Here is a 27,998-nt window from a genome sequence, read left to right on the forward strand (position 1 = left end):
CCTTCTGCCTAGCTCCCTAAACTCACTTTTCAGGACCTCATCCCTCTTCCTACCTATGTCATTGGCACCAACATGAACCACGACTTCTGGCTGTTCTCCCTCCTGCTGAAGAATACTGTGGACCCAATCAGAGACAACCCGGACCCTGGCACCTGGGAGGCAACATACCATCCGGGATTCATGCTCACTGCCACAGAACCTCCTATCTGTTTCCCTGACTATCGAGTCCCCTATCACTACTGCCTTCCTCTTCTCCTCCCTTCCCTTCTGAGCAGCAGGACCAGTCCCAGTGCCAGAGACCTGGCTACTGCTGCTTGATCCCTGCAGGTCATCCCTCTCAACAGCCTCCAAAGCAGAAAACCTGTTATTGAGGGGAACAGCCTCCAGGGTCCTCTGCATTGTCTGCCTGTTCCCTTTCTTTTACTTTTTCTCTCCGCTGACTGTCACCCTTCTATCTGCTTCCTGGACCCTAGAAGTACCAAGGGGGGGGGGGGGGGCGGGGGGAAGCTGTGGGACTGTCTCCTGATGCACAGTATCTACGTAACTCTCTCCCTCCCTGATGCTTTGCAGTGTTTGAAGCTGCGACTCCAGCTCATCAATTCTGAACCGAAGTTCCTCCAACCTCCAGCACTTACTGCAGAAGTGGTCACCATGCACCCCAGCAGGGTCCACTAGCTCCCACATCAAGCAGTTGCAGCACATCACCATGTCCTCCATCTGGAACTATTCTTTCTTTAGAGGTGCTGTCAGAGTAGTCCGGGCATTTAACTGCATTTTATTTTGTAGGTGCTGTGCACTGCAGCCACTGTGTGCTGGTGATGGAGAGAATGAATGTTTAGTGTGGCTGACAGAATGCTTAGTGTGATTGAATGTTTAGTGTGGCTGGATTGTCCTGGATGGCATTAAAAGCTTCTTAAGTGTTGTTGGAATTGTAGTCAGTCACACAAATAGAGAGTATTCCATTGTGTTCTTGAACTGTGCCTTGTAGATAGGGAAAAGGATCTCAATACCAGGAGGTGAACCACTTGCTGCTTCATACCCACCTCCGACCTGCTTTTCAGTGCTACATATTTGTGTGGCTAGTTCAGTTGAGGTTTTGGACATTAATGACCCCCAGGAGGTTAATAATTGTAGACTGCGTAATGGTAACGTTGTTGAATGGTTAGACTCTCTATTGTTGGAGATGGTCATCAACTGGCACTAATGTGGCACATATGTTCCTTGCCACATTAGCCCATGCTTGAATATTTTCTATGGTCTTGCTGCAAGCAAGGATGAACTAGCTGAAGAGCTGTGAATGGAATTGAATACCACTGCAGTGTTGATATTTGCATTATTTGATTTGTGCCATTTGTTTGGTTGTTGATAGTGTTTGAAAGAGTTGTGGTTGGTGTTGCAGTGAGAGCCTTAAATGGTAATCCCTATCAAGGCGAGTCTAGAGTGGACTCGGAGCATAGGTGCAGGACAGGCTCATCGGAGGAGGCGAGAGGCAGGAGCCCTGGGTATCCTCAACATTGACTCCAGGCCCCATGAAGCCTCATGACATCAGGTCAAACATGGGCAAGGAAACCTCCTTCTGTTTACCACCCACCTTCCTCCAGCAGCTGATGTGTTGAACAACACTTGGAAGAAACACTGGAAGTGGGGAGGGCACAGAGTTTACTTTCGTGTCCATCACCAAGACTGACTTGGTAACACTAGCACTTATTAAGCTGCTTACATCCTGAAGGACATAGCTGGCAGAATGGGTCTGCAGCAGGTAGTGAGTGAATCAACAGAAGGGATAAACTGCTCTGACTTCACCTTCACCAATTTATCTGCAGCAATGCATCCTTTGGTCGAGTATCTAGACAAGCACTTGAACTGCAGGGTTTCAGAGACAGAAACCAATAGCTAAATTTCTACTCTATCTTGTGTGTGTGTGTGTTGTTAGCATTTCCAGCATTTCCTTCAGCTCATGTCCTATTTTAAAAGTTCTTTAAAAATCCCCCGTTTCCTCACAGCATGATGAGATATGAAGCTTGGCTAATTTTTATGTAAAGCCCACAAAACCATCTTTGCAATATAGATTGCCTGACCCTTTTAGTGGTGGTTAATTTTGAGATAAATGCATTTGTGCTGCAGTTCTGTCTCCAATACTTTTAGGTCTCTGGATTACTGATCCATGAGTCTGGATCATCAGAAGGGCAATTCCACATCCCCTGTGCAGTATTGTGAATAGTGTTCTGAGCTATTTTAAATGATTCAATAGCCATTGGAGCATCCAGAGCCTACAAATGCCGCAGGTAATAGGGAAGGCACCTGGAATGATGGCCCTTATTACAAAGGGTTTGGAGTATGAAAGTAGGAAAATCTTTCTGCAATTGTACAAGGTACTAGTGAGACCACATCTAGAGTACTGTGAACAATATTGGTCCCACAATTTAATGAAAGGTATTTCATTGGAGACAGTTCGGAAAAGATTCACTAGGATGATCCTAGAATGATTTTGAGTACAGAAGGGTTGTCCTAACAGGAAAGTTTAAACCAATTGGGACTTATTGGAGTTTAGAGGGATGAGAGAAAATCTTTTTGAAACTTACAAGATTCTTGGGGGGACTTAGGGAGCTAGACAGGGTCAATGCTGAGATAATGCTTCCTCTTCTGGAAGAGTCCAGAAACAGAAGGTATGGTCTCAAAACAAGGCAGTGCCTATTTAAGACTCAGATGAGGAAGAATTTCTTCTTTCAGGGGGCTGCAAATCTTAGGAACTTCTGTCCACCGTGACTGCTTTGAAACAGTGGACTGGTCCATGTTCAAAGACTCAACTGCCAGCCTTGATGAGTATGCCACCACCAACACCGACTTTATCAGCAAGTGTGTTGAGGACTGCTTCCTTAAACAGGAAACTATGGATGAACTGGGAGATCCACTCCCTACTGAAGTCGAGGACCGCTGCACACAAATCTGGTGAACCTGATCTGTACAAGAAATCAAGAGATGACCTTCAGAAAGCTATCAGAAATGCCAAGAGGCAATACAGACTCAAAATAGAGTCCCAGACCAGCCGTCAGTTATGGCAGGGCTTACATGCCATAACAGGCTACAAGTCAAAGACGGGCTGCATAGTTAACAGCAGCACATCCCTTCCTGATGAACAATGCATTCTTTGTGCGTTTTGAACAGAAGGGTGATGGATTGTTACTACCCACCCTGACAGCCTCCAATGTAGCTGAACCCATGGTCACCATTGAGGATGTAAGATCAGTCTTCTGGAGAGTGAACTTGAGGAAAGCATCTGGCCCAGATGGTGTCCCTGGCCGTGTGCTCAGATCTTGTGCTGGTTAGCTGACAGAAGTATTTGCAGACATATTTAACCTTTGCTTGCTTCAATCTCAGGTTCCCACCTGTTTTAAGAAGACCACTATCATCCCAGTACCGAAGAAAAGCAAGGTAACATGCCTCAATGACTACTGACCAGTGGCTCTGACATCCACCATCATGTAGTGCTTTGAGAGGCTGGTCATTGGCACGCATCACCTCCAGCCTCCCAGACAATCTCAACCCACTGCAATTCGCCTATCGCTGAAACAGGTCTACAGCAGACACCATCTCCCTGGCCCTACAGTCAGCTCTGGAGCATCTGGACAGTAAAGACACTTACGTTGGACTATTGTTTATTGACTACAGCTCTGCCTTCAATACAATAATCCCAAGCAAGCTTGTCACCAAACTCCGAGACCTAAGACTCAACACCTCCCTCTGTAACTGGATCTTTGACTTTCTAACTAACAGACTGCAATCAGTGAGGATAGGCAGCAATACCTCCTGCATGATTATTCTCAACACTGGTGCCCCACAAGGCTGCGTCCTCAGCCCTCTACTCCCTATATACTCATGACTGTGTGGCCAAATTCTGCTCTAACTCCATCTATCATTTGCAGATGATACCACTGTTGTAGGCTGTATCTCAAACAGCGATGAGTCAGAATACAGGAAGGAGATAGAGAGCTTAGTGGAATGGTGTCATGACAACAACCTTTCCCTCAATGTCAACAAAACAAAAGAGCTGGTCACTGGCTTCAGGAAAGGGGGCGGTGTACATGCATCAATGGTGCTGAGGTCGAGAGGGTTGAGAGCTTCAAGTTCCTGGGAGTGAACATCACCAACAGCCTGTCCTGGTCAAATCACGTAGATGCCACGGCCAAGAAAGCTCACCAGTGCCTCTACTTCCTCAGGAGGCTAAAGAAATTCGGTTTGTTCCCTTTGACTCTCACCAACTTTTATCGGTGCACCATAGAAAGCATCCTATCTGGATGCATCATGGCTTGGTACGGCAACTGCTCTGCCCAGGACTGCAAGAAACTGCAGAAGGTTGTGGACACAGCCCAGCGCATTGTGGACACCAGCCTCTCCTCCTTGGACTCTGTCTTTACCTCTTGCTGTCTTGCTGAAGCAGCCAGCATAATCAAAGACCCCACCCACCCGGGTCATTCTCTCTTCTCTTCCATCAGGTAGAAGATACAGGAGCCTGAGGGCACATACCACCAGACTTAGGACAGCTTCTACCCCGCTGTGATGAGACTATTGAACGGTTCCCTTATACGATGAGATGGACTCTGACCTCACGATCTACCTTGTTGTGACCTTGCACCTTATTGCACTGCACTTTCTTTGTAGCTGTGACACTTTACTCTGTACTGTTATTGTTTTTACCTGTACTACGTCAATGCACTCTGTACTAACCCAATGTAACTGCACTGTGCAATGAATTGACCTGTACGATCTGTATGCAAGACAAGTTTTTCACTGTACCTTGGTACAAGTGACAATAATAAACCAATACCTATAAGAGCAGAGTGCTTGGGCATACTTAAGGCTGAGAGAAGTGGATTTCTAATCAGCAAGGGAACCCAAGGTTATTGGGAAAGGGCAGGAAAGTGGACTCGGTATGGTAGATCAGCCCGGATCCCACTAAATGGCGCAACAGGCTTGAGGGAGTGAATTAACTTCTCCTGTTCCTACTTCTCTATTTAATTAAGCAAGATCAGCCCATCGACAAGGCAGGCTGCACACACAGCCCTCTTGTCTGGATTTGAGAATCTTGTCAGACCAACATTGATGTTGCAGGATCTCTTTAGGGGTCTCTTTGTACATGAGAGGGAAAGGAATAGAACTATGCTGGCAGAGTCAAGTCGAGTTTATTGTCATGTGCACAAGTACAGTGAGGTACAGGTACAATGAAAAAATTTGCAGCAGTATCACAGGAACATGGGTACAGACAACACACAACAAATTATATATAAATTATACAAGACAGCGTAGAGAGAGAGAGAAAAAAACTGTGCAAACACAAGACACAATTAGAGACAAGTCCAAGTTAGATAAAGCAAGTGGAGTGCTTGAGAGGAGCATAAATATAGACATGGGCAAATTAGCCTTAAAGACTATTATGTCTCTTTTAATAGCTCGTCAAGTTCAATAAGTAGAAGCATATGTCGCTTTTTTTTGCAGCTTACCCCGGAGCTCCCCAGGCTGAGGAACTTGCCTCAGCACCACCAGCTCATCTGTTCGATAATGTAACTGGATATGAGGGGACCACAGCAGGTGGTGGTAAGTACTGGGTTTTGGTTCAGTGGGTTTATTAGTCAGAGCAGAACATAGCAGTTTGTACACCAGCCCAAATGCGAGAAGTTACACAAGGCTTCCATGGCTTCACCCACGTGTGGTTCGATCCCAGTTCCACATTTGCAGCTTTCTCAATCCTGCCACCTTGCACTGATGCTGCATTAAGAGTCAGATGGTTCCAGTAACTGCAGCAAAACTGGTGACATCAGCAAAGTGACTGACTGCTGCACTGCTCCTTGGCATTGAGGAGGGGGAAGAACAGAATAATGATTTGCATTTTGCAGCCACACTCTGATGCCAAGTTTGCCAACCAAGACAAACTTGCATTGTATAGGCATGTTTTTGTATAACTGTGAAATCACTGTGCTTTTCATTTTAACATACGTAGAACAGAATAGCATCAAAATGGAGTAATGCTTCCTCTCTCTTTCCCGGCCCTTTTCCTAAAAGCAGAGATTCCATACTCCGTGCTGGTGGTCCTTGTCTGAGCGTAGATGATGTCATCAGGCCATTAGCTAGTGGAAGGCGCCTCTAAAACCTGTTCTTTTTCAGATTCAACAATCCACACAGGCATAAACCGGTGGGGGTTTCTGCCACTCCCTTTAATCCCACCCCTTCACACACCCCTTGCCCCTCTCTATAGAACCCAGAAGCATAGAATCCACTTCTCGGACTCCATCTGAGATCACTGCCTCACCTTGCTGGAGGCCAAGGAAGGGGGGGGGCTTCAAGGTGACGTCAGAACCCTCCAGTTGAAAATCTAAAAATCTGCTTGTAATTCACAGAGGAAAGATTTGTTCCGCCGCCTCTTTCCACGGCAGAAGGAGCAGGAAGACATGAGCCCCATCCACAAGGGGCGTGGAGGTGAGGTCCCACATCTGGAAGGTCATGCTCCATCCTACAACACTCGAATCCCGATTCTAACCTGAATCCTGCTGTCCTGCAGGAGTTCTGGAAGCTGGGAGCAAATCCTGGGATAACGGGAAACGGAACAAAAAGTCCAGTGAGAAATCTGTGTCTTGTGAAATGAAAGTCGTCAGCAAATGAAAGCCATAAGCAATTCAAAGTGCTGTCAGCTTCACAAGGAGCGAGAACCAATGAAGGAGAGCAGGGGAGATCGACTCAGCCACACATCTATCATTTGCCAGCCTGTGCCATGTGGTCAGACTACGTTGGTTTGTGTGCTGGTGTCTGCATCTGCTTCTCTCTGCTTGGGCATGTGTCATCAAAGACACAGGTTAGAGAGGCAGGAGAGAGGGCTGTGACAACAGGGCACCTTTCACGTTCCCGAACGCAAATACAGCCACTGCAACTTCTGTTTTGAAGTGTCATCTGATAAACCCAGTTGGCAATTTGTGCACAGCAAGATCTCACCAGTAGAGGGCCCCCAAATTATCTGTTTGCAGACACAAAATAAGAAAACGTCAGAACTATTCCACAAGTCAGGCAGTGGACATGGAGAGTGAAATAGAGCTAACAGATAAGGTTGAAGACCTTTTTATCAAGAGTGTCCTAAAATGTCTCTCTTCACAAACATTGCATGCTGAGTATTTCCAGCATTTTCTGTTCTCTTTTTTTATGTTAGATTTCCAGTATTCTGCAGTATTTTTGCATTTATGTCAGATAAACAAAGCTCAAATGACAGTTGCATCTAATTAACTGGAGTATTCCTAAAGAGAAATGGTAATCAAACCTTTCTAATAAGCATGTTTTTAAACAGAGAAGCACCAACTTTCCTTGCTGGCATCTTACCTTCCACTAAGGGGGAGTATTGATACATTTACAAATAACTACCAAGCCTTCATGCACTATGCAACCACTGTTAATTGACCTCAGTGTGTGCCCATTTGGAGAATGTTAAAGAGTTTGGGTCTGAAGCATGGCTTTGGAGGAAATTGAAGACGATAACCATTGGCCAGAGATCTCCCCTGCTCTTTGAAAAGCATAGAGGGTACTTCTGTGTTGACCCGAACAACCAGCTGGGGCCTTGATGTAATGACCATTGAGAGACAACATCAGAGTAACGCACAGTTTAGCAATGGATTAGATTGGGGTGAAATGCCAAGGCAGATACTTAATACTGAATAATATGGTTGCACTTGACGTGGTGAATTTCAAAGTTGGCAACAAACTCTCACCAGGACTAGAGTACTGTAAGCCAATTCTCAGCACCACAAGCTTTGGGAAGATATTTTGTTTGGGAGGGAGTGTAATCTAAGTCTATCAGACTAATACCTGGACTCCAGGAGTTAAATTATTAAATTACAATTACTTTCCCTGGAACTTAGATGAAGGAGTGATTTGGTTTTCAAAACAAAAAGAATATGAAGGATAGATGGAATGAAACTATTTCTGCTGGTTGGGCATGGATTTCATTGTTTAAAGAGGAAGAAACACTTACAATAATCGACTAGGGAGGTTGATGATGGCATTAAGTACAAGGAATGAGAGGAGACCACTCCGCCCCGTGAACATTTTCTACCTTTCAATTAACTTGTGGCTGATATATAGGCTCCATATCCCATTATGACCATACCTCAAAAGTATCAGGTTTGTAACTTTCACAGCATTTTTGTGGAGAAGGTTCCAAATTTTCACTTCCTTTTATTGGAGGAAGTGTTTCCTGGCATCAGTTTGCAATGGAGAGTAGTAATTTTGTTTTGTCCAGTTCCCTCAGAATTGTATGTCTCTATGCAATCAACCCTTGTTCTCCCAAACTTCAGATAGCAAAGGCCCTCCCTCACTCACTCTTTTCCCACAAGGCAACCTTCTGTCCCACACAAGGGCAAAAATTTACTCTCTTTATAGCCTATCAAATCCTTTGATCATTAAACATTGTTTTTCTGGATGCAATAATGGAAGAGTAGGAGTTTGATTGCTATTGAGACATCCTTTGGTGTGAATTCGACATGAAGGAACCATTGTCTGTATCTGTAAAGACAACATGTAATCAAGCCACTTCAGATAGGAAGTGGAAGAGATTCTTTCCATTCCTTCATCCTATTAGACTGTCAATCAAAACCTTAGAGGCATACAGCACGAAAATCGGCCCTTTGGCCCAATGTCTATGCCGACCAAGGTTCACACCTAAGCTTGTCCCATTTGCCCGTGTTTGGTCCATATTCCTCTAAACCTTTCCTATCCGTGTACCTGTCCAAGTGCCTCTTAAATGTTGTTAGTGTGCTTTCCTCAACCACTTCCTATGGCGGCTCATTCCATGTACTGACCACACTCTGGGTGAAAAGTTGCCCCTCAGGCTCCTATTAAATCTCTCACCTCAAACCTATGCCCTTTAGTTCCTGATTCCCCAATGCTGGGGAAAAAGGCTGTGTGCATTGACCCTATCTATGCCCCTTATAGCTTTGCCTCTCATAACTTATAGCTGAAGAGCAGTGGGGCCCAGTTCAAGTCACTATTGTGGCTAAAGTGCGGTGATTAGAAGAAGACTACCATTGTCTCTGTGGCCATAATCAATGCTGTGAATTTAACTTCTGATCTCGGCAAGTGACCACCCATCTGACTCCCTGCAACAGCCCTCCAGAGGTGCATGTGGGTATCACCGACTGGATTGGATAGAGCTATGATGTTCCACTCTTCTACCATGCACAGGAGAAATGCACTTTTTACTCCTCACCCTTGATTCAGCTTTGAATCTACTAAATAACTCTGTATTCACAGCTCAAAGGAGGTAAAAATTACAAATATTCTCAAACTTCTGTGGCAAAAAATCTCATCTCTGTCTTAAGTGGGCCTTCCTTTATCCTTAGACCTTTTTCCCTTCAGTCTAGACACACCCCTAAGGGGAGCACTCTGATGGCATCTACCCTGTCCAGTTCCCTCAGAATTGTATGTCTCTATGCAATCAACCCTTGTTCTCCCAAACTTCAGATAGCAAAGGCCCTCCCTCACTCACTCTTTTCCCACAAGGCAACCATCTGTCCAAAGAGCCAATTGAGTGACACTTCTCTGTGCTTTTTCCAAGGCAAGCGTATCCCTTATGCAGGCCAAGATTTCTGATTGGCTCTTGCTAATAAATGGAAAAGTGCTTTCCTAACATGGACTTTCCATGGGTGAGTTGTGGGTACCAAAATTGGACAAGCAGAAAGTATGTCTTTGTAAGTACTTCAGCAGAACAGGATAGTCGAATGTGTGCCCTTGAAGCCTTGGGTACCTCAGAAACTTGAAAGCATAGCCCAAAGCTTGTTCTTGTGCCTGGTTTTCCTTTAGGTGTGACTGGCCATTGGTTTCATACTTACAGAATGCCTGATAATTTGCATACCCTTTATTTGGGATGGTTGTGGCTATTATTTGGAAGTCTGAGGGGAAGTTTAAAGCTATTTTGTGGACCTCTTTTAATTAGTTCCATCTGCTATTTATGCAAAGCAGCTCTCCATTTGCCGATAGATCTGTGGTATGGCTTAAATCACTATGTTTACCAAATTCATTTCCAAGAAAATGGTGAGCCTCAGCAGCAATAATTTTTTTCCTGGGCCACTTGAGAGGCTGTTAAGAGTCACCCAACCAAAATTATTTACAGGCCAGACTATGTAGAGGTGATTGGAAAAACTTCCCTCAAGGTTGCCTGCTGAGCTACATTTGAACACATTCGCACATTTGAATGAGTTGAACTGGATCCCATTAATCCTGAACTGTAAGTTAACTTTAAGCAATGTTTTGATTGGATGAAGAAGTGGAAGCTTGGACTGTAATTTTATAGAACTCCTGGATCAGTCATAACACCTTCATTTTTATTCTCATCCCCTTCCATTTCTCCCTACCCCTTTCCACCTCATCCCTCCCTCTGCAGTATTCCATCTATCACTGAAGAGACAGCTAGAGAGGCATTTATTGAGTATGCATCCAGCAAATGTTGCTACAGTGCCAAGCCTGCCAAAGAAATGGTCTTTCGAGATTTAAAATCATGCAACACCTACAGAGTAAGTGATGACTTTTTTATTGAAAGAAAGATAAACTGGAATTAACCTAATGTCTTACTGCATTTCCAAGAAATATCTCAAGGGCTACAGATACTGTATGTTCTTTTTGTTGTGCAGTTTTTTCACTAGTTTTTTCAAGCCTGGTTGCTCTTACTAATGTAAAATAACTTTCAATATATAAATCCTCATGACACAGAGTCATGCAGCACAGAAACAAACCCTTCGGCCCAACAGCCCATGCTGACCAACATTCCCATCTAAGCTAGTCCCATTTGCCTGCATTTGGCCCATTTCCCTCTGAACCTTTCCTATCCACGTACCTGTCCAAGTGCCTTTTAAATGTTGATAATGTACCTGCCTCAACCACTTCCTCTGGCAGTTCATTCCATATATGGACCACCCTCTGAGTGAAAAAGTTGCCCCTCAGGTTCCTATTAAATCACTCCCCTCTCACCTTAAACCTATGCCCCCTAATTCTTGATTCCCCAGCTCGGGGGGGGTGGGGGGGAGGTGATGGGAAGACTGTTGCATTCACCCTCTCTGTGCTCCTCATGATTTAATATACTCCTATAACATCACCCCTCATTCTCCTACGTTCCAATGAATAAAGTCCCAACCTTCTCAACCTCTCTCCATAACTCAGTCCCTCGAGTCCCGGCAACATCCTTCTAAATCTCCACTCTTTTCGGCTTAATGGCATCTTTCCTATAGCAGGGTGACCAAAACTGAACACAATATTCCAAATGCAGCTTCTCCAACGTCTTGTACAACTGCAACATCCCATTGAAAATCTAAGGACTTGTGCTTTTGCCTGGTTTCCCTTTCAGTGAGACTGGCCATTGGTTTCATACTTACTGGGTGCCTAATAATTTGATGTACCCTTTGTTTGGGATGGTTGTGGCAACTATTTTAGTCTTGGGAAAGTTTACAAGCTATTTTGTGGACCTCTTTTAATGAGTTCCATCCGCTATTTGTGCAAAGCAGCTCTCCATTTTCTAACAGATTTGTGGTATGGCTTAAACCGCTATGTTTACCAGGTTCATTTCCAGCTGTGGTCTTGAGCAATAGTTGATGACATGTCTGTGGAATCTATGCTGATATAAATGTTAATACTTAATTGTAACAACTTGTTAACTTGCATCCAATTTTTCTAAAGAATTCCCTGCTGTTGAGTGAAGCTTCCGGTCTCTGGAGAGGTTGGGTAGCGTTTCTGGGTTTATAGTAACATCCAGTACAGAAGAGCATGACTGCGTTGGTTTTCATAACTGCGCTAAAGAACCTGGGGCCAAGTGTGGCTCCAAACTTGCTTAAACCTTGAGTCGCACTTAACAGCAGCTGGACTTCTGGGGTGCATCGTCTTGCAGTACTTATTGGAGCAAGTGAGGAGTGAGAAAGCAGCAATAGAGGCAGCTTCTCAGAGCCCTTTGTGGAAGGGGAGAGCACGATAGAGTGAAGGAACAGAAGGAAGTGAGTGGGAAAGGTCATTCAGAGTGCGACAAGACCTGAACAAGATCTGTAAATCAGAACCTGAAAGTGGATAGTCAGTGTAAAAAGGAAACAAGGGAAGCAACCTGATCAGTGCCACCAATAGCCCAATGCTGATAAACCCAAGCCATGCTAGGATGTTAAGCTTTATGCTAGAACTATAACAATTATTTAAATACTGTAAGTCCACATGCTCTGAGCAATTGCTAAACTAGGTTCATTTTACTTCAGTATCGCCTGGAAAGCTTCACTGAGTCCAGATCAACTGAATGGACATCAGAGCCCTATAAAGGTAACACATGAACAACTTACTTTGTTCAAGTTGAACCCAAAGGCCTTCACCGGGAGGAACTAGCATAGACTGAAGATACCTTTGAATATATTATTGTAATTGCCTTACTGCCTCAACAATCTAACCTCGGCATCAGTCAGTACCGTAACTCATCAATGTTGAGTTCCTGTTGGAACAAGTAGTTAAAAGTCCTTTCTGTTTCTCTGTCCTCCTGGCCAGCCCCAAGGTCAGTTGGACACACGAGACAGCAGATGCTGGAATCTGGAGCAATACACAAAATGCTGGAGGGACTCTGGTCTAGATGAAGGGTCTCAACCCGAAACATCGACTATCCATTTCCCTCCATAGATGCTGCCTGACCCGCTGAGTTCCTCCCGCACCTTGTGTGTTGCCCAAGATCAGTTCATCAAATATGACTTCAGGAACCTGTGATTTACTCAGTCATGGTTCCCCTGACACTCTTAGCCTCCATTTTCCTATGCATAATCCTGCCAATGACTAATCCCCTCTACCGTCAACTTCTACACTTGGAAAGGTCTCCCCAGCCTTTTGTCTAGCACCATCTATAACTCTGATTTTTCCCTGCCCCTTGCATGCATTTATTCTTCTGTCACTATCTCCTGTCTGTCTTTATAGTTTTACATTTTTGGCATTGTATACTTCCTTCACAGGAAAGGCAGCCTATCAAGTCACACTGAGCAGTCCCATCATTCCTATTCATTTCCTAGTCTCTCTCACATGCCCATAACTAGCCCCCCGCCCCCAATTCTCCTCCACCTGCCCACACCAGGGGTAATTTAAAATGGCCAATTAACCCACCAACTAGCACATCTTTGATGCGGAACAGGAATAGACACTTTGGTCTGCGATGCCTGTGCCAAACACAAAGCTAAATCTCTTCTGCCTGCACATAAACCATATCCCTCCATTCCCTGCATATTAATGATCCTATCTAAAAGCCTCCTAAATGCCATTATCGTATCTGTTTCCACCACTGTCCTGGCAGCCCATTCCAGACACCTGCCACTCTGTGTAAAAGAAAAACTTGCCCTGCACATCTCTCTTAAACTTTCTCCCTCTCACCTTAAAAGCATGTCCTCTAGTATTTGACATTTCTACCCTGGGCAAAAGATTCTGACTGTCTACCCTATCTATGCCTCTCATAATCTTATAACTTCTATATCTCCCCTCAGCCTCTGACGCTCCAGAGAAAACAACCCAAGTTTGTCCAACCCGTCCTTGTAGTTCATACTCTCTAATCTAACAGTGTCCTGGTGAACGTCTTCTGTACCCTCTCCAAAGCCTCCACATCCTTCCTGTAATGGGGCAGCCAGAACTGAACACAATACTCCAAGTGCGGCCTAACCAAAGTTTTATATAGTTGCAACATGACGTCCTGACTCCTATGTGGGAGAAAACTGGAGCATTTGGGGTGGGAAATCCACACAGTCACAGGGAAAAAAAGTGCAAACTCCACACACACAGCTCTTGAGGTTGGGATAAACCCAGAGAGAGCAGCATTGCCCGCTGTGCTGCCTTCAACGCCCTTGTGCCCTTTGGAGGATTTGAATATCGTCTGTAAATCCAATAATATATTTCCCTGAATTTAGTATTCCTAATATAATTTAATGTGATCCTCAAATTGCATCAAATATTATTAATTTGTTGCGAGAAGTTTTGTTTAACTCATTTAGAACCTGCTAACGATCTCTTGCTGTTTTAGGTCAGTTTGTGGATAGCAGTGCCTACGGACCCGCTCCACTTCCCTGGAGTATTATAGTGGAAATACCCCAACTGTTTCAGGACAACATTGAGAAAGTTCCCGTGCCACACACTTCATCCATAAAGGTATGTTTACTCTAAACCACAAGCTGTAAACCACATACAGACCCGACTTATGAACAACCCTATATACAAGCTCCCATAATATTATTAAATTCAAAAACCCAATGTACATACATATGTTAGTTCCTACAAACAGCAGAACTAGTTTCCTCTCTCTCCACTTTTAGTAATTGATCTTGCTTAACAGTCTTCTGTGCTTTTCATGCCATTCATTACAATACTGCAGGGTATGTTTACCGTATCGAGTGATTTTTGTCTATATTCCGACTTGCGGACAAAATTGACTTATGAACATCTAAAAAAAAATGAAACCCGTTCATTACCCAAAGACTGCCTGTATTTGGTTGCCAAATTCACCATTCCCCCATTTTGCCATGGAAGATCCTAATTGCCCAAAGCTGAAAAATAGAGGTCTGTTCAGAGTTGATTTGATAAGATAAGATATCTTTATTAGTCGCATGTACATCAAAACACAGTGAAATGCATCTTTTGCACACACACAGTGTTCTGGGGGCAGCCCACAAGTGTTGCCGCACTTCTGGCGCCAACATAGCATGCCCACAACTTCCTAACCTGTACGTCTTTTGAAATGTGGGAGGAAACCGGAGCACCCAGAGGAAACCCACGCAGACACGGGGAGAACCTACAAACTCCTTACAGACAATGGCTGGAATTGAACCCGGGTCGCTTGTGCTGTAATAACGTTACGCTAACTGCTACACTACCACGTCTGCCCAACATGGTGATAATTTTGGAAACTGTTGAATGTATAATTGGGAAGGGGCTACTTGAAATGGAGGGCAAAATTCCTCTTATTACCCAGAACCTGAGATCCACCTTGGTACAGGTTGTCTTTGAAAGATTGGTTGTCCATCGTTCCCACCAAGTAGAGGTGCTCTGAATTTACATAGCCTGAGCTCCACATGATAAATATGATGCTCTCCCCAAAGAAAGTTGTTGATGGCTCATTGAAGGAAAGTAGACAGTCAAGCAATCCTGTTTCTGCATATTTAAAACAAGTCCTGAAACCATGCTGGAATCTGTCTGCTTTACAAAAATCAAATTAAAATTGAATTAACTAGACTTTGTAATTGGCTCTCTGGGGTGGGTGGGGTCTTTGATTACGTTAGCTGCTTTACTGAGGCAGCAAGAAGTGTAGACAGAGTCCATGGAGGAGAGGCTGATTTCCATAATGTGCTGAGCTATGTCCACAACTCTCTGTGGTTTCTTGAGGTCACGGGCAGAGCAGTTGCCGTACCAAGCTGTGATGCATCCAGATAGGAAGATTTCTATGGTACATTGATAAAAATTGGTGAGAATCAAAGGGGACATGCCAAATTTCTTTAACCTCCTGAGGAAGTAGAGGTGCTGGTGAGCTTTTCTTGCCAATAGCATCTACGTGTTTGGACCAGGACAGGTTATTGGTGATGTTCACTCCTAGGAACTTGAAGCTCTCAACCATCTTGACCTCAGTGCCAGACAGAAGATACAAAAGCCTGAAAACATGTACCACCAGGCACAAGGACAGCTTCTATCCCACTGTTATAAGACTATTGAATGGTTCACTAGTACAATGAGATAGACTCTTGACCTCACAATCTACCTCATTACGGCCTTGAACCTTCTTGTCTACCTGCACTGAACTTTCTCTGTAACTGTAACACTTGATTCTGCTTTCTGTTATTGTTTTCCCTTGTACTACTTCAATGCACTGATGTGATGAAATGATTGGTATGGATGACATGCAAAACAAAGTTTTTTTCACTGTACTTCAGTACATGTGGCAATAATAAACCAAATCATCAATTTAATAATCCCATCGCTGATGGCTTATTTTTCCTTATTCCTTAGCAAATAGATGGAGGATTTCACATTCTCTCGCTAATTTTCCCTGTAACCTATCCTTCCCATATTCCCATCAACTCCCCCCAGATTCTACCATACACCTGCACATTAGGGGCAATTTGCAGTGGCTGATTGACCTACTGACCCATACATCTTTGGGATGGGAGGAAACCCTTGTGGTCACAGGAGAGCATGCAAACTCCACACAGACAACACCCAAGGTCAAGATTGTACCAGAGTCAGTGGAGATGTGAGACAGCAGTTCTACTCTCTGTGCCATACTAGAATTGATTTTTTTTTAAACTTGTCCTTCACTGTGCATATTAATTAAATGATGATCACTTTTACTTTGGAAAGCCCTGTTCTTTAACTGAACTACAATTTTTCAATAACCCAGATCTGCTTACAATGAACAATCTTTGAAAGGCAGCTCTCCCAATTTTTTGTGTAAATCCTATCCAAAGAGTAAGAAATTCTGCATAACCTCAGTCCTGAAGTACTGTTCTTACAAGCTTGTATCTTCAGATGATTTACCAGTTACACAGTCAGCTTCTTTTGTTTACCAAACCCTGTTTTGTTTTATTTTGAAAGGATAATGTGTTTGTCACAATGAAACCATGTGCAGTGATGCATTTCATATTGAGCAACCCAGCATAACTCCTTAAGTTTGATTGAGAAACATTATGTGGTTGGACTCTGCCCCATATATCACGGGCACAGCCCTTCCCACCATCAGTAGTATCTACAGGAGGCACTGCCTCAAGAAGGCAACATCCATCATCAAAGATTCCAAATATCTGGGCCATGCCATCTTCTTGTAGCTACCATCTGGCAGGAGGTACAGAAGCCTGAAGTCCCACACCTCCAGGTTTAAGCACAGCTACTACCCTTCAACCATTCAGTTCTTGAACCAATTGGCACAACCCTAATCACTACAGTTTAGCAACACTGTGATCACTTTGCACTAACATGGACCTTATTTTTGTTCTAATTGTGTTCTTTTTGTAAAAATGGTGTCTAATTTATGTTTAGTTTATGTTTTTCTTGTGAGTGCTGCTTATATGATGCTATGTTCCTGTGATGCTGCTGTAAGTAAGTTTTTCATTGCACTTGTGCATATGACAATAAACTCGACCTGTGGATTCGCCATAAAAAGTGACACTCCCTCTTTTTAGGAACAGATGGGTGAGCTGACAGAAATGGAGCCAACCTCAGTAATAACTGGAGCCATGTCAAGCTTGTTCTCTGCTTGTTAAAGTACTGAGCACCTTCTGACTTTGAGAGATGCGGAGTGGAGCCAAGGTTAATCCTGTTTTTTTTCCTCTCTCAGGGATGTCACTCGTGCATGGCAATGGGTAGAAGGGCATGTACCAACTGCACTGCAACTGGAAGGGTGAGGAATAATCTACAACTTCCCGTTTTCTCATCTGCACTTGCTTTCTCCAGAGACCATGGGGCTAATAGAGGTGGCACTGTGGCACAGCTGGTAGAGCTGCCTCACAACTCCAGCGACCCGGGTTCAATCCTGACCTCTGGTGGTGCCTGTTAGAGTTTGCATGTTCTACCTGTTACTGCCTGGGTTTCCTCCAGATGCTCTGGTTTCCTCCCACATCCCAAAGACTTGTGGATCAGTGGGTTAATTGGCTGTGTAAGTTGCCCCAGTGTGTAGGTGAGTGGTAGGAACTGGAGGGAGTTGATGAGAATGCAGGGAGAATAAAATGGGATCAGTGTAATTGGGTGCTTGGTAGTCGCCACAGACTAGGTGGGCCGAAGGGCCTGTTTCCATGCCGTATGACTCTAAATTTGACAAAGCTACTGCTACAAGTGTGGGTCTCCACTCAGCAGAAGTACACATCACATATCGACCCTAAGTGTTAAAAGCCTATATGCCACCCATACTGTCAGTGGGTCATGTTCTGTGTTGGGATCAGAACCTTGCTGAGTTTACATTTGTATATCTCTATTCCATGAAGGATTTTTCATTCTATTCAATCATAGAGCAGAGAAGGAGGCCATCCAACCCACTGAACCTGTGCTAGTAGACTAGTTGGTAGACTAGTTCACTGAATTCCAAAATCTTTCTCCATCTCCCTGATCCCATAAACTTCTTTTGAGTAATACGCCAATTCCCTTTTGAATTTTACTGTGGAATCTGCTTCCAGCACCCTTTCAGGCAGGAAATTCCAAATCACAACTGAATGTGGTTCTTTTGCCAGTCACTTTAAATCTGAATGGCACTGAGCCATCTCTCACTGGAAACCTTGTTTATTGTCTCAGGCTACTGAGGAGGAAACAGTCCCTGCAGAATGTTGTAAGGGGGTGGAAGGTGAGTGGCGACCCCTGGTGAAAGATGAACGTGGAGGCTGATGGGCTGGAAATTGATAACATTAATTTTTTCAACGATATTTTGGTTGATGCATTACAGGAAGAATGTGGAGATTATGGAGAGGGTGCAGAGGAGGTCCTCCAGGATTAGAAAGTATTAGCTCGTGTTAGAGGTTGGACAAACGTGAATTGTTTTCTCTGGAGTGTCAGAGGCTAATAGAAGTATATAAAATTATGAGAGGCATAGATAGACCAGTAAGGAAATGTCAAATACTAGAGGGCATAGGTTTACAGTGAGAGGGGAAAGTTTAAAGGGGATTTACAAAGCAAGTTTTGTTTTTCACAGAGAGTGGTAGGTGCCTGGAATGCCCTGTCAGAGAAAATGGTGGAAGCAGATACTATAGCAACACTTAAGAGGCATTTAGACAGACACATGAAGAAACAAGGAATGGAGGGGCATAGGCCATGTGCAGGCAGATGGAATTAACTTGGATTGGCATCATGGTTGGCACAGACATTGTGGGCTGAAGGGCCTGTTCCTGTGCTGTACTGTTCTATGTTCTATCTGCCAGTTGAAATTGAGGCAGTGGTAATGTGTGTAACAGAGTGCTGGGGCGTTAGATTTCTTTCGTTCTTGGACTGTTTGATTTTTGTTAAATGGAAATTGGCTTTCAAGAAAAAAGAAACTTGCAAGAAGAATTTGCACATAAAACGAAACTTCTAAAGACATCATTTTGCAGCAGTACTTTCACATTTTATTCTAATTTAGGCTTGTGATTATTAATCTGTTTGAGTAGGGGTCTTTTTCAGCTAAAAGGACTGAACCATTGTCACATATCCCTGTCTTCCTGGATAAGATAATGTGCCCCATCGCAAATATCATCCCCTGAATATTCCCCAGTCCACAAAACCCATCTCGAACAGTGGAGCAGGGTCCCCAGTGAGCTGCCAGTGTGCGGTCAACTCCTGGCACGAGCACTCTGGTTCTTCTCTGCAGCCAGGGGCATTTCCACCCCCAACCCACACATTTTCTTAGGGTCATGTACTTATACAGCATAGAAACCTTGTTATACAGATCAAAGCAACAGACACAGAATCGCTAATGACAATAGATTATAAATACAATATAATTGTTCCCACCATTACTTCAAAACCTTCCTTACCAAAGTAATTAAAACCCTTTTAAGTAGTTTTAAGCACATGCCTTTGTGACAAGGGTTAGAGTCATAAGAGTTGTAACGGTATAGAAACAGGCCCTTCAGCCCGCCACGTCTATGCCAACATCATGCCTATCAATGCTAATCCCACTTGCCTGTATTAATACCATAGCCCTCTATGGCCTACTCATTCTATTACCTGTCCAGGTGCCTCTTAAATATTCTCACTGTTCCTGCCTCCACTGCCACCTCTGGCAGCTCATTCCAGACACCAACAACCCTTTGTGTGAAAAATTTACCCCTCAGATTTAAACCTTTGACTTCTTGTTTCAGATACCCCTGCCATATTAAACGGACACTGGCTATCTCTCATAATTTTATATATTTCTATCTGGAGATAGAGCTGGAGCCTGCGGCCTGTAGGGTCTTGGGGTCAACTAAATGCAAAGTAACCTGTCACAGTAATCACTTTGTTATTGGGTGATGTGAGGTTGAGGAGACTTATTGGGTGAACTCCTGATTGTACCTTCATCTGAAACAGGTGCAACAGGCAGACCCTGCATTACCTTAAGATTCCTATCTCAATTTTCCTTATGATATAGGCCATTCAGCCCATCATATATGCCAGCAGCCCTATTCCCCCACTTACTTCCCTGTAATCTATTCTTTCTTGCATGCTCATTAACCCTGATTCTCGACTGCCCATCACAGCAGGGTAACTAGTGACTAGTTAATCTGCCAACCTGCACGCCTTTGGGATGTGGGAACACCCGGGCGGAAAACCCACAGGGAGAAGGCGAAAAAAAAATTGGTGAGGATGTACAGCAATAACCTGAAACCTCGAACCAATGGGGACAACAAATGGTTTTGTAATGGAGATGGGCAATGGAGCAAATGTTGAGGAGCTCAACTGCACTGCATGCCAACCCTTTCCATTTTGTAATGAAACCAGAGAGTCATTTCTGAACAATGAGTCGACTTTTCTAATGAGATCCTGATTGTGCACGGGGCACAAAGTGGTGGCCTGTGTGACATGTAGAATGCAATTTACCATGTCCACCTTTATGTCTATATTCAATGCCCTAGTCAGAGTGTGTAAAGAAATAGTGAGGATCTTTGAAATCTGGTCGCTTGGTGGATCAGAATATTCACAGGAAGGGAAGCAAGGCACAGAGGCAAAATAGTAACACACTTCACCCCCTTCTTCCCCCATTCCTCATCCCAGAACATCATGGAGTAGGAACATTTAAAGTAGGAACAGAATGAAAGCTGCCATTTCCAGCTACCATGATGGGTTGCAAAGCTTCCAAAATTCCACAATCCCAAATCTGAGAAGACAGCATTGAATGTCAGGCACCATCCTTGCAGCTACCGTCAGGCAGGAGGTACAGAAGCCTGAAGTCCCACACCACCAGGTTCAGGAACAGCTACTTTCCTACAACCATCAGGTTCTTGAACCGACCTGCACAACCCTAACCCTACCTTAGCAACAGAACACTACGGACTGTCTCTTGCACTCCCATGGACTTGTCTCTGATTATGTCTTTTTTGCACTAAGGTCTTGCTTTTGCACTGTCTTTTTTTGTCTCTCTTTTTTCACTGTCTTGTATGTTGTTGTCCGAATCTACGTGCCTGTGATGCTACTGCAAGCAAATTTTTCACTGTACCTGTACCTCACCGTACTTGTGCACATGACAATAAACTCGACTTGACCTGTGAATGGCTGGATGTGCCCAGTCATCTCAGTTGGCACACATTACTGACCCCTGAACCCCTAATGTGACTGAAAGATGCATTGCTTATGGTTGAATGTAACTTCTAAACAGACTTGAGAGGGAACAGGAAATCCTCAAAACAGTATGACCATGTGGGAAAGATGGATTGAAAGTAAGAGAGAAATGGAAGGCTGGTCTAGACAATGACCAGCTACAGTTTTTCCTGATGGTTGTGTGTCTCTTCAGATACTACTGATATGCCTTGCAGTCTCTTGGGTTCTGGTGTTGGGCAATCCTCTCCTGTTCAATTGGATTGTAACACTGCTCTGTGAATTTAGGTAAAATGCCAGTTTTGCAACGGCCGTGGATACAAGTTTGATGACAGGTGCAACCGCTGCCATGGCATTGGCCTTCAATGGTAAGCAAACTCGATCAAGACACAGCAATGAATCAATGAAGTCTAAACAGCAAGTGCTGAGAATGCGTAGCAGGTCAGGCAGCATCTCTGGAGAGAGAAGCAGAGTTAGCATTTCAAATCAAAGACCCTTCATCAGGACTGAATCCATGAGACCCAGTAAGATCTCAGGCCTCGGGGTATAGGAGTTAATTGTATTTGGTGTGTGGGGAAGCAGTGTGAGTGACATTGTAAAGATGCTGAGATCAAGAACCTTGTCGTTTCCCTACCCCAACACCACCCACCCTTCTCCATTGGTTTAATATTGGAAACAATTTACAATTACCTATCTTCACATCCATATGCAAGTAATTAATTCATCATGAAGCAATAGTGATACTAGGATGTATTCAATGCAATGGCATGGCTAATAGTGTGTTCCCTAGGGCAGGATCCTGGGTTGTTTTTACTCAAAAGGTTTCCCACACTCCTATCAGAAGCAGAAAACACAAAATGTAATGCTTGTGATTGAATTTGGGAAATTAGTTGGAGCAATGGTACCTCTTGTTCATTATCATCTGAGCCTCATTCTGGAAGCTTGGGCTGATGTGGGGCGTATTCATTAACCCACCTTAACTGAGTGCCTTTGATCACAGAAGGTTGTTGGGTTATTTCCTCTCGGTTTTGAGAGTGGGGTCTAATTTGCTGTCAGTGCAATTAAATTGTAATGCTTTAGGAAGCTGAATCACTTTCATTAACATTCTTCTACTCATAGATTGGAAGTGGCAACTATGATGGTGGGTGCTGGCAGACTGTGCCTCATCCTGTCTCAACCTATGCATTTACACCTGGATTCATTGGGAAAATGAGCAGGAGCAGGAATTCTGATCAGGTTTCCCCTTCCTAACTCCTAATGCTGAGGCCATTTGAGGTGCCTGTATCTGTTCTAATTGAGAGCAATAACATGGGACCTTTCACTTTGTTACTCCTTGCTCATCTACCCCTAGTATTTTGCTGCATGGAAAGTGGCTATTCAGTCCATTATCTCCCTGCTAGCCCCCTAAAAAGGCTGTCCAATTATTCCCATTTGCCTTTGTACCCATAGCCCTGCAGTTCTTTTCAAGTAGCAAGCCATTTCATTTTCAAAAGTTACCGTTGAATCTTCTGAACCAATCACCCTAGATCAAGAAGCCCAGGCAACCTTGATTCTGTGACCTTGTATTTACATCCTCTGGTTGTTGACTCCATGTCAATGGAATGTACTCAAACCCCTAACGAATGGCTTTTATTTTTACCAGGTAGAATGTCTTCGGTGTTATTGTTGCTGTGAACTAGCAGGACTTGAAACCCAGCCTTTGCCCTATTAGTTAATCTTCACGAATGAACGGTTCCGCTGTTACCTGTGGCTTTATTGCCTCTGGACCAGAGAAGACAATATTGTCCATTTGTACAGTTGTGGTCCCCTTCTTTAAGAAAGATATAAGCATAGGAGTGAGTCCAGAAGAAATTCATTGGGATAATTCCTGGGATAAGAAGGTTGTCCTATCATGAACAGCTTTTAAACAAAAAAAGTTAGATGTGTATTCTTTGGTGTTCAGAAGAATGGGGGTGATCTTATTGAAACATACAAGATCTTTACAGGGCACGACAGGGTGAGTGTCGAGATGCTTCCACTAGTGGGACAATTTTGAACAAGAAGAAATAGTTGCGAGATAGGGGGTAGTTATTTACAACTGAGGTGCATTGGAATTTCTTCTCACAGATGGTGGTGTATCTCTGGAATTCCCCATCCCTGGTGGTATTTAAAGAGGAGGAAAGTGGCTATTCAGTCCATTGTCTCCCTGCTAGCCCCCTAAAAAGAGGAGGTAGTTATATTTTTAAAAGATGGGGGAATTGAGGGCTATGGGGAACTGGCAGTGAAGGGGAGATGAGGCTTGAGGCAGATCAGCCACGATCGTATTGAATGGCAGGGCAGGCTTGAGGGACCAGGTGACCTACTCCTTCTCCTATTGCCTTGTGTTTCTATTAAACAACTCCTTGAATCCACCCTGTCTTCATTAAAATCATGACTGATCCTTTGCCTCAAATCCTGTTTGTCGCCTGATCCAAATATCCCTTTGGTGTCCAGAAGTATATCAACTCAGACTCAACAACTGATGAGTAAGGACTGTGGCACAAAACCAGACTCTAGATGCAGCACAAGGACAGAAGGGAAACCCAGTGTAGATACACTTCCCCATCAAGAGCCGGGGGTGCCAATGCTCCAGCCATTGATTTGGGAATCAGAGGGCTCCTAGTGCCTTCAAGAAGGATAAGTCTACTCCTAACAGTGGGGGTCAAATTGGTAAAAGACTTGTATTTCCTGAGTGGCTGATTTACACCTGGTCTCAACTCCTCTTCCTTGCCAGTTCCCCATAGCCCTCAGTTCCTTGATCTTTGAAAACTTGATCTACTTCCTCTTTTAAGTACCTCCATTCATCAAGCCTCCACAGCCCTCTGGGATGGAGAATTCCAGAGATTTGCTTCCCTCTGCCAGAAGAAATTCCTATGCACTTCAATTTTGAATGTGGCTGCTCTCCTCATAACAAGGGTAACACATACTAAAGTGGATTGAGCCATAGAATTTATAGAATCCCATAATAAAGTATAATGCACCAAGAGATTTCAGATCACTAGATCCTCTGTATGAGATCCTTCAGTCCAAGAGATGAAAATATCCAAGATTTTGATATTTTCAACAGTCCACAGATAGAGAAGAGAATTGTAAGGTCAGACTGTGCAATGTAGCACCAATTGTTGGGTGAATGAGTCTCAGAGTTGATGAGGGAATGCGGTTTAATTGATACTGGTTTCTTGTTGGCCCTCAGCTGTATCCAGTGTAATGGCAGTGGTACAATACCCTGTGAGACGTGCGACCAAAGTGGACAGCTCATGATCTACATCCAGCTAACAGTCAAGTGGTAAGCTCAGAACCTTCTTAATGTACTGCACACTATTAGACAGCAGTGTTGGATAGGAGGCTGGAAGTCTTTCAACTGTTTGTACCAGTTGGATGCTGGATTCTACATCTTTCCATACACAATGCCCAGACCATAGTGTGTGGCAGAATTGTCCTTGTATGTGCAATCGGCCAATGCAATTTTCCACCATGGCAGAGAGGGGACTTCATGATGGGGAGATGATCGGATGTGAGAAGATCATTTGAGGAAGGTAATTGAGGGGACGGGGAGAGGATGGCAGTGAAAGGAGGAGTGGAGAAGATGGGGGGCACAGGGAGAGGATTTTGTTAGTGGTAGAGTCCTGGTGAAATTATCAGGTAATTGGGAGGAGGATCTTAGTGGGCGGAAATTGCCAAGGAAGTGGTTGGAAGTCAGGGATCAAATAGAAGAATGGCACTGTAAGCAAAGCTCCTTCCTCACAGCTCCAGAGACCCAGATTCGATCCTGACCTTGGGTGCTGTCTGTGGGGAGTTTGCACGTTCTTCCTGTGAACACATAGGTTTCTTCCGGGTGCTCCTGTGTCCTCCCACTCCCCAAAGACGTGAAGATTGGCTATTGTAAATTGCCCCTAGTGTGTTGGTGAGTGGTAGAGTCTGGGGGCAGTTGATAAGACTGAGAGGAGAATATAATGGGATTAGTGTAAATGGGTGTTGCTGTCAGTGGGGAGGGTGGGGCAGAAGATCATGGGGTGGCAGTGTGGGCTGGGTTGGTAACAGAGAGAACTTTGATACAGCTTTAGCAGGGAATAGGAGAACAATCGAGTTTGAGGGCTCCAGGTGCACAGTATCACAGGAACGTGCATTGTGGAAGGACGATGTGTGCTGAGACTCAATGGCTGCATCCCAGGTAGGAACAAGCCACGTTATCGGCATGGGAGCAGGTCATAACCTCGTGTTCAAGCCATTCATGACACATCTCTACCTTCAACAATGGCCCAGCAGTGCCACTTATATGCTCGGTCATGTCAAGCAAGAAGTGGTGTTGAATCTACAGATACGCACAGGTTACTGAGTCAGCTTTTGGATGACATTTTAATGCATGGCCTACAAAACGATTGCAGTATGCAGCAGAATGTATTATTTTCATTCTATATTGTTTGTTTTGGACATTTCTGAAGTGATATCTGACAATGCTGGTTTGACTCCATTAAAAGGAAGACATCAGGGTTTTAAAACAAAATGCTCCCTATCTTATCTATTCTGCAAAAAAATGTCATTCTCACAATTGTTTTCATGGGTCAGCACCCATAAAACTAGCCCTTGACTGACAGCTGAAGAGAGAGGAGAGTTGAGCTGCAAATAGTTGTGGAAATGAAGAATCTGACTTAGTTTGCACATATTGGAGGGCAGCTTGAGACGCTCTGATTTCCAGTGGAGAACTGGAGTTTGGATTTGGCTTGAATTCACATGATTCTGGAGAGGGAAGGATTTGGCTAGAGTTGAGATGTTGGAAGGGCTGGCGACCAGAAGCAGTGGTGAACTCCCCTGCACCTTGAGTGTTCAGGTCTGCAGCCTTTAGATTTAAGGTTGCAACAGGTATACGTGGGCCAGTTATGGAGAGTGTTGGCAATTGATGGGAATATGGGGAGAATAAATGGGGTCAGTGTAAGTGGTTGGTGGGTAATCAGTGTGGACTTGGTGGGCTGAAGGACTTGTTTCCGTGCTTTATATCTCTACAACTATTGCAGGAGGAATTGAGGAGATGCTTGGGGGGTGGGGGGAAGATCCGATGATGCTTTTGAACTGAGAAGGAATGGAATTGTTCAAAAGATTGGGACTGGCAACATGAAAGATGAACAGTAGGGAATTTTGGTATTGGGGAGTTTTTTTTAAACAGAGACAGAGCCAATGGTGGAAGCATTGGAGGTGGACAGGGAGGTGTGGATTGTGAAGGGAACAAAGAAATCAGAGTTGGCATCATGGTATTTGAGCTGTCCGTGGTAATGAGACCTAGAGGTGGATGTTCTTCGGCTGAGGGGCATATTTCCGAGAAAGGAATAAGATGAGGACAGATTTGGAGCATTGAGGGAAAGGTGGAACTAAGGTGTAGTAGTTGGTTGAATGAGGAACTAAGTGAGTTTTGGTGACCAAACTCCCTGCAACAGTTGAGCACACCATAGTTGTTTATGAATGGTGTCTAAATACATTTCATTAATGTGATATCACGTGTGGTAATTATAGGTACATATGAAAGTGTATGTTATATGTACTTAGAAAATGTCACCCTTCTAAAGATACTTCTTGCGCAACAAAATGGAACCCAGAATTTATGCCCAGGCTCCTGTGAGTCAGTTTCAGTTCACCTTTTACTGACATTCCTTCTGGTGAGGAAAATAAGTAATAAAACTCAAGACAAAACACAAACACTGAAGAAGCACACAAGATGCTGGAGGAACTCGGTGGTTCAGGCAGCATCTATGGAGGGAAATGGACAGTCGATGTTTTGGGTCGAGACCTTTCATCTGGACTGAAAGATAGAGGGGAGATAGCTAGTCTAAAGAGGTGAGAGGAAGGGGTGGATCCGGAGCTGAATCCAAGTAAGGAGGGGGTGATAGGCAGTTGGAGGAGGGAAGAGTGGACCGGAAATGTCGACTGTCCATTTCTCTCCACAGATGCTGCCTGACCCACTGAGTTCCTCCAGCATCTTGTTTGTTGTTCCAGATTCCAGCCTCTGCAGTCTCCTGTGTCTACACAAACACCGAAGCCTGAAATCAGCTTAACTTCCTATTGTCTGCTACAGATGTCTGCACAAGGGACAGACATTTGCAGAAGCAAAGCTTTATTTTAACATAGACATGCTTAAGGGTCACTTTCTGATGCATTAAGCACTAAATATGTAGTGAACTCCATTTTAAATGGATTTGTTAAAAATAATTTCTGCAACTGTGCATCAAAAGAAATTGCAATTTTTCTCTTTCTTGATCAGGAAAAATAATGTTCTTGAATCCGTTGCTGATCAACAAAGTGGACTTTCTGCAGATCTTTATGAGAAAATGATTGGGCAAAATATCTTCACTGATGAACAAGTCAGGGTAAGAAAGAAAATTTTGTTTAAAACTCTAATGAAATGAGTCATTGTGCAGTAGTTAGTGGGCATGGGACGGCAGCCCGTGGTGAGGGACAGATCAGTGCAGAGGCCATGGGGAATAATGGGATATCTGTTGCGTATTTCCTTGACATTATGTGCAGACTCGTACACTAACAGTCCCTGTCTGTCTGTCTTGCTTTTTTTCTCTTTCACTGTTCTCTTTCTCTGTCTGTGTGTGTCCCTCAATGTCTTGCTCTCTCTCCCTCCCCACCAGGCTCAAGGACAGTTTCTATCCCACTGTTATCAGACTCTTGAATGGACCTCTCATAAGCTAAAAGGTGAAATCTTGATGTCCCATTCTACCTTGTCA

General features: G+C 44.0%; 1 protein-coding gene across 1 annotated transcript in view; it reads left to right on the forward strand.

The window, feature by feature from the left end:
* The window catches only part of LOC127571367 (uncharacterized), an 89,153-nt gene that overhangs the window by 8,919 nt on the left and 52,236 nt on the right, over nucleotides 1-27,998 (forward strand). The window contains exons 3-11 of the mRNA XM_052017679.1: nucleotides 5,494-5,592; nucleotides 6,393-6,471; nucleotides 10,415-10,544; nucleotides 12,261-12,321; nucleotides 14,045-14,169; nucleotides 17,342-17,404; nucleotides 21,547-21,626; nucleotides 24,470-24,562; nucleotides 27,527-27,632. Coding sequence (XP_051873639.1) covers nucleotides 5,494-5,592; nucleotides 6,393-6,471; nucleotides 10,415-10,544; nucleotides 12,261-12,321; nucleotides 14,045-14,169; nucleotides 17,342-17,404; nucleotides 21,547-21,626; nucleotides 24,470-24,562; nucleotides 27,527-27,632 — 836 coding nt within the window. The remainder of the gene's footprint in view (nucleotides 1-5,493; nucleotides 5,593-6,392; nucleotides 6,472-10,414; nucleotides 10,545-12,260; nucleotides 12,322-14,044; nucleotides 14,170-17,341; nucleotides 17,405-21,546; nucleotides 21,627-24,469; nucleotides 24,563-27,526; nucleotides 27,633-27,998) is intronic.

This window comes from Pristis pectinata, chromosome 6, assembly GCF_009764475.1.
Source record: "Pristis pectinata isolate sPriPec2 chromosome 6, sPriPec2.1.pri, whole genome shotgun sequence".
NCBI classification, from domain to species: domain Eukaryota; kingdom Metazoa; phylum Chordata; class Chondrichthyes; order Rhinopristiformes; family Pristidae; genus Pristis; species Pristis pectinata.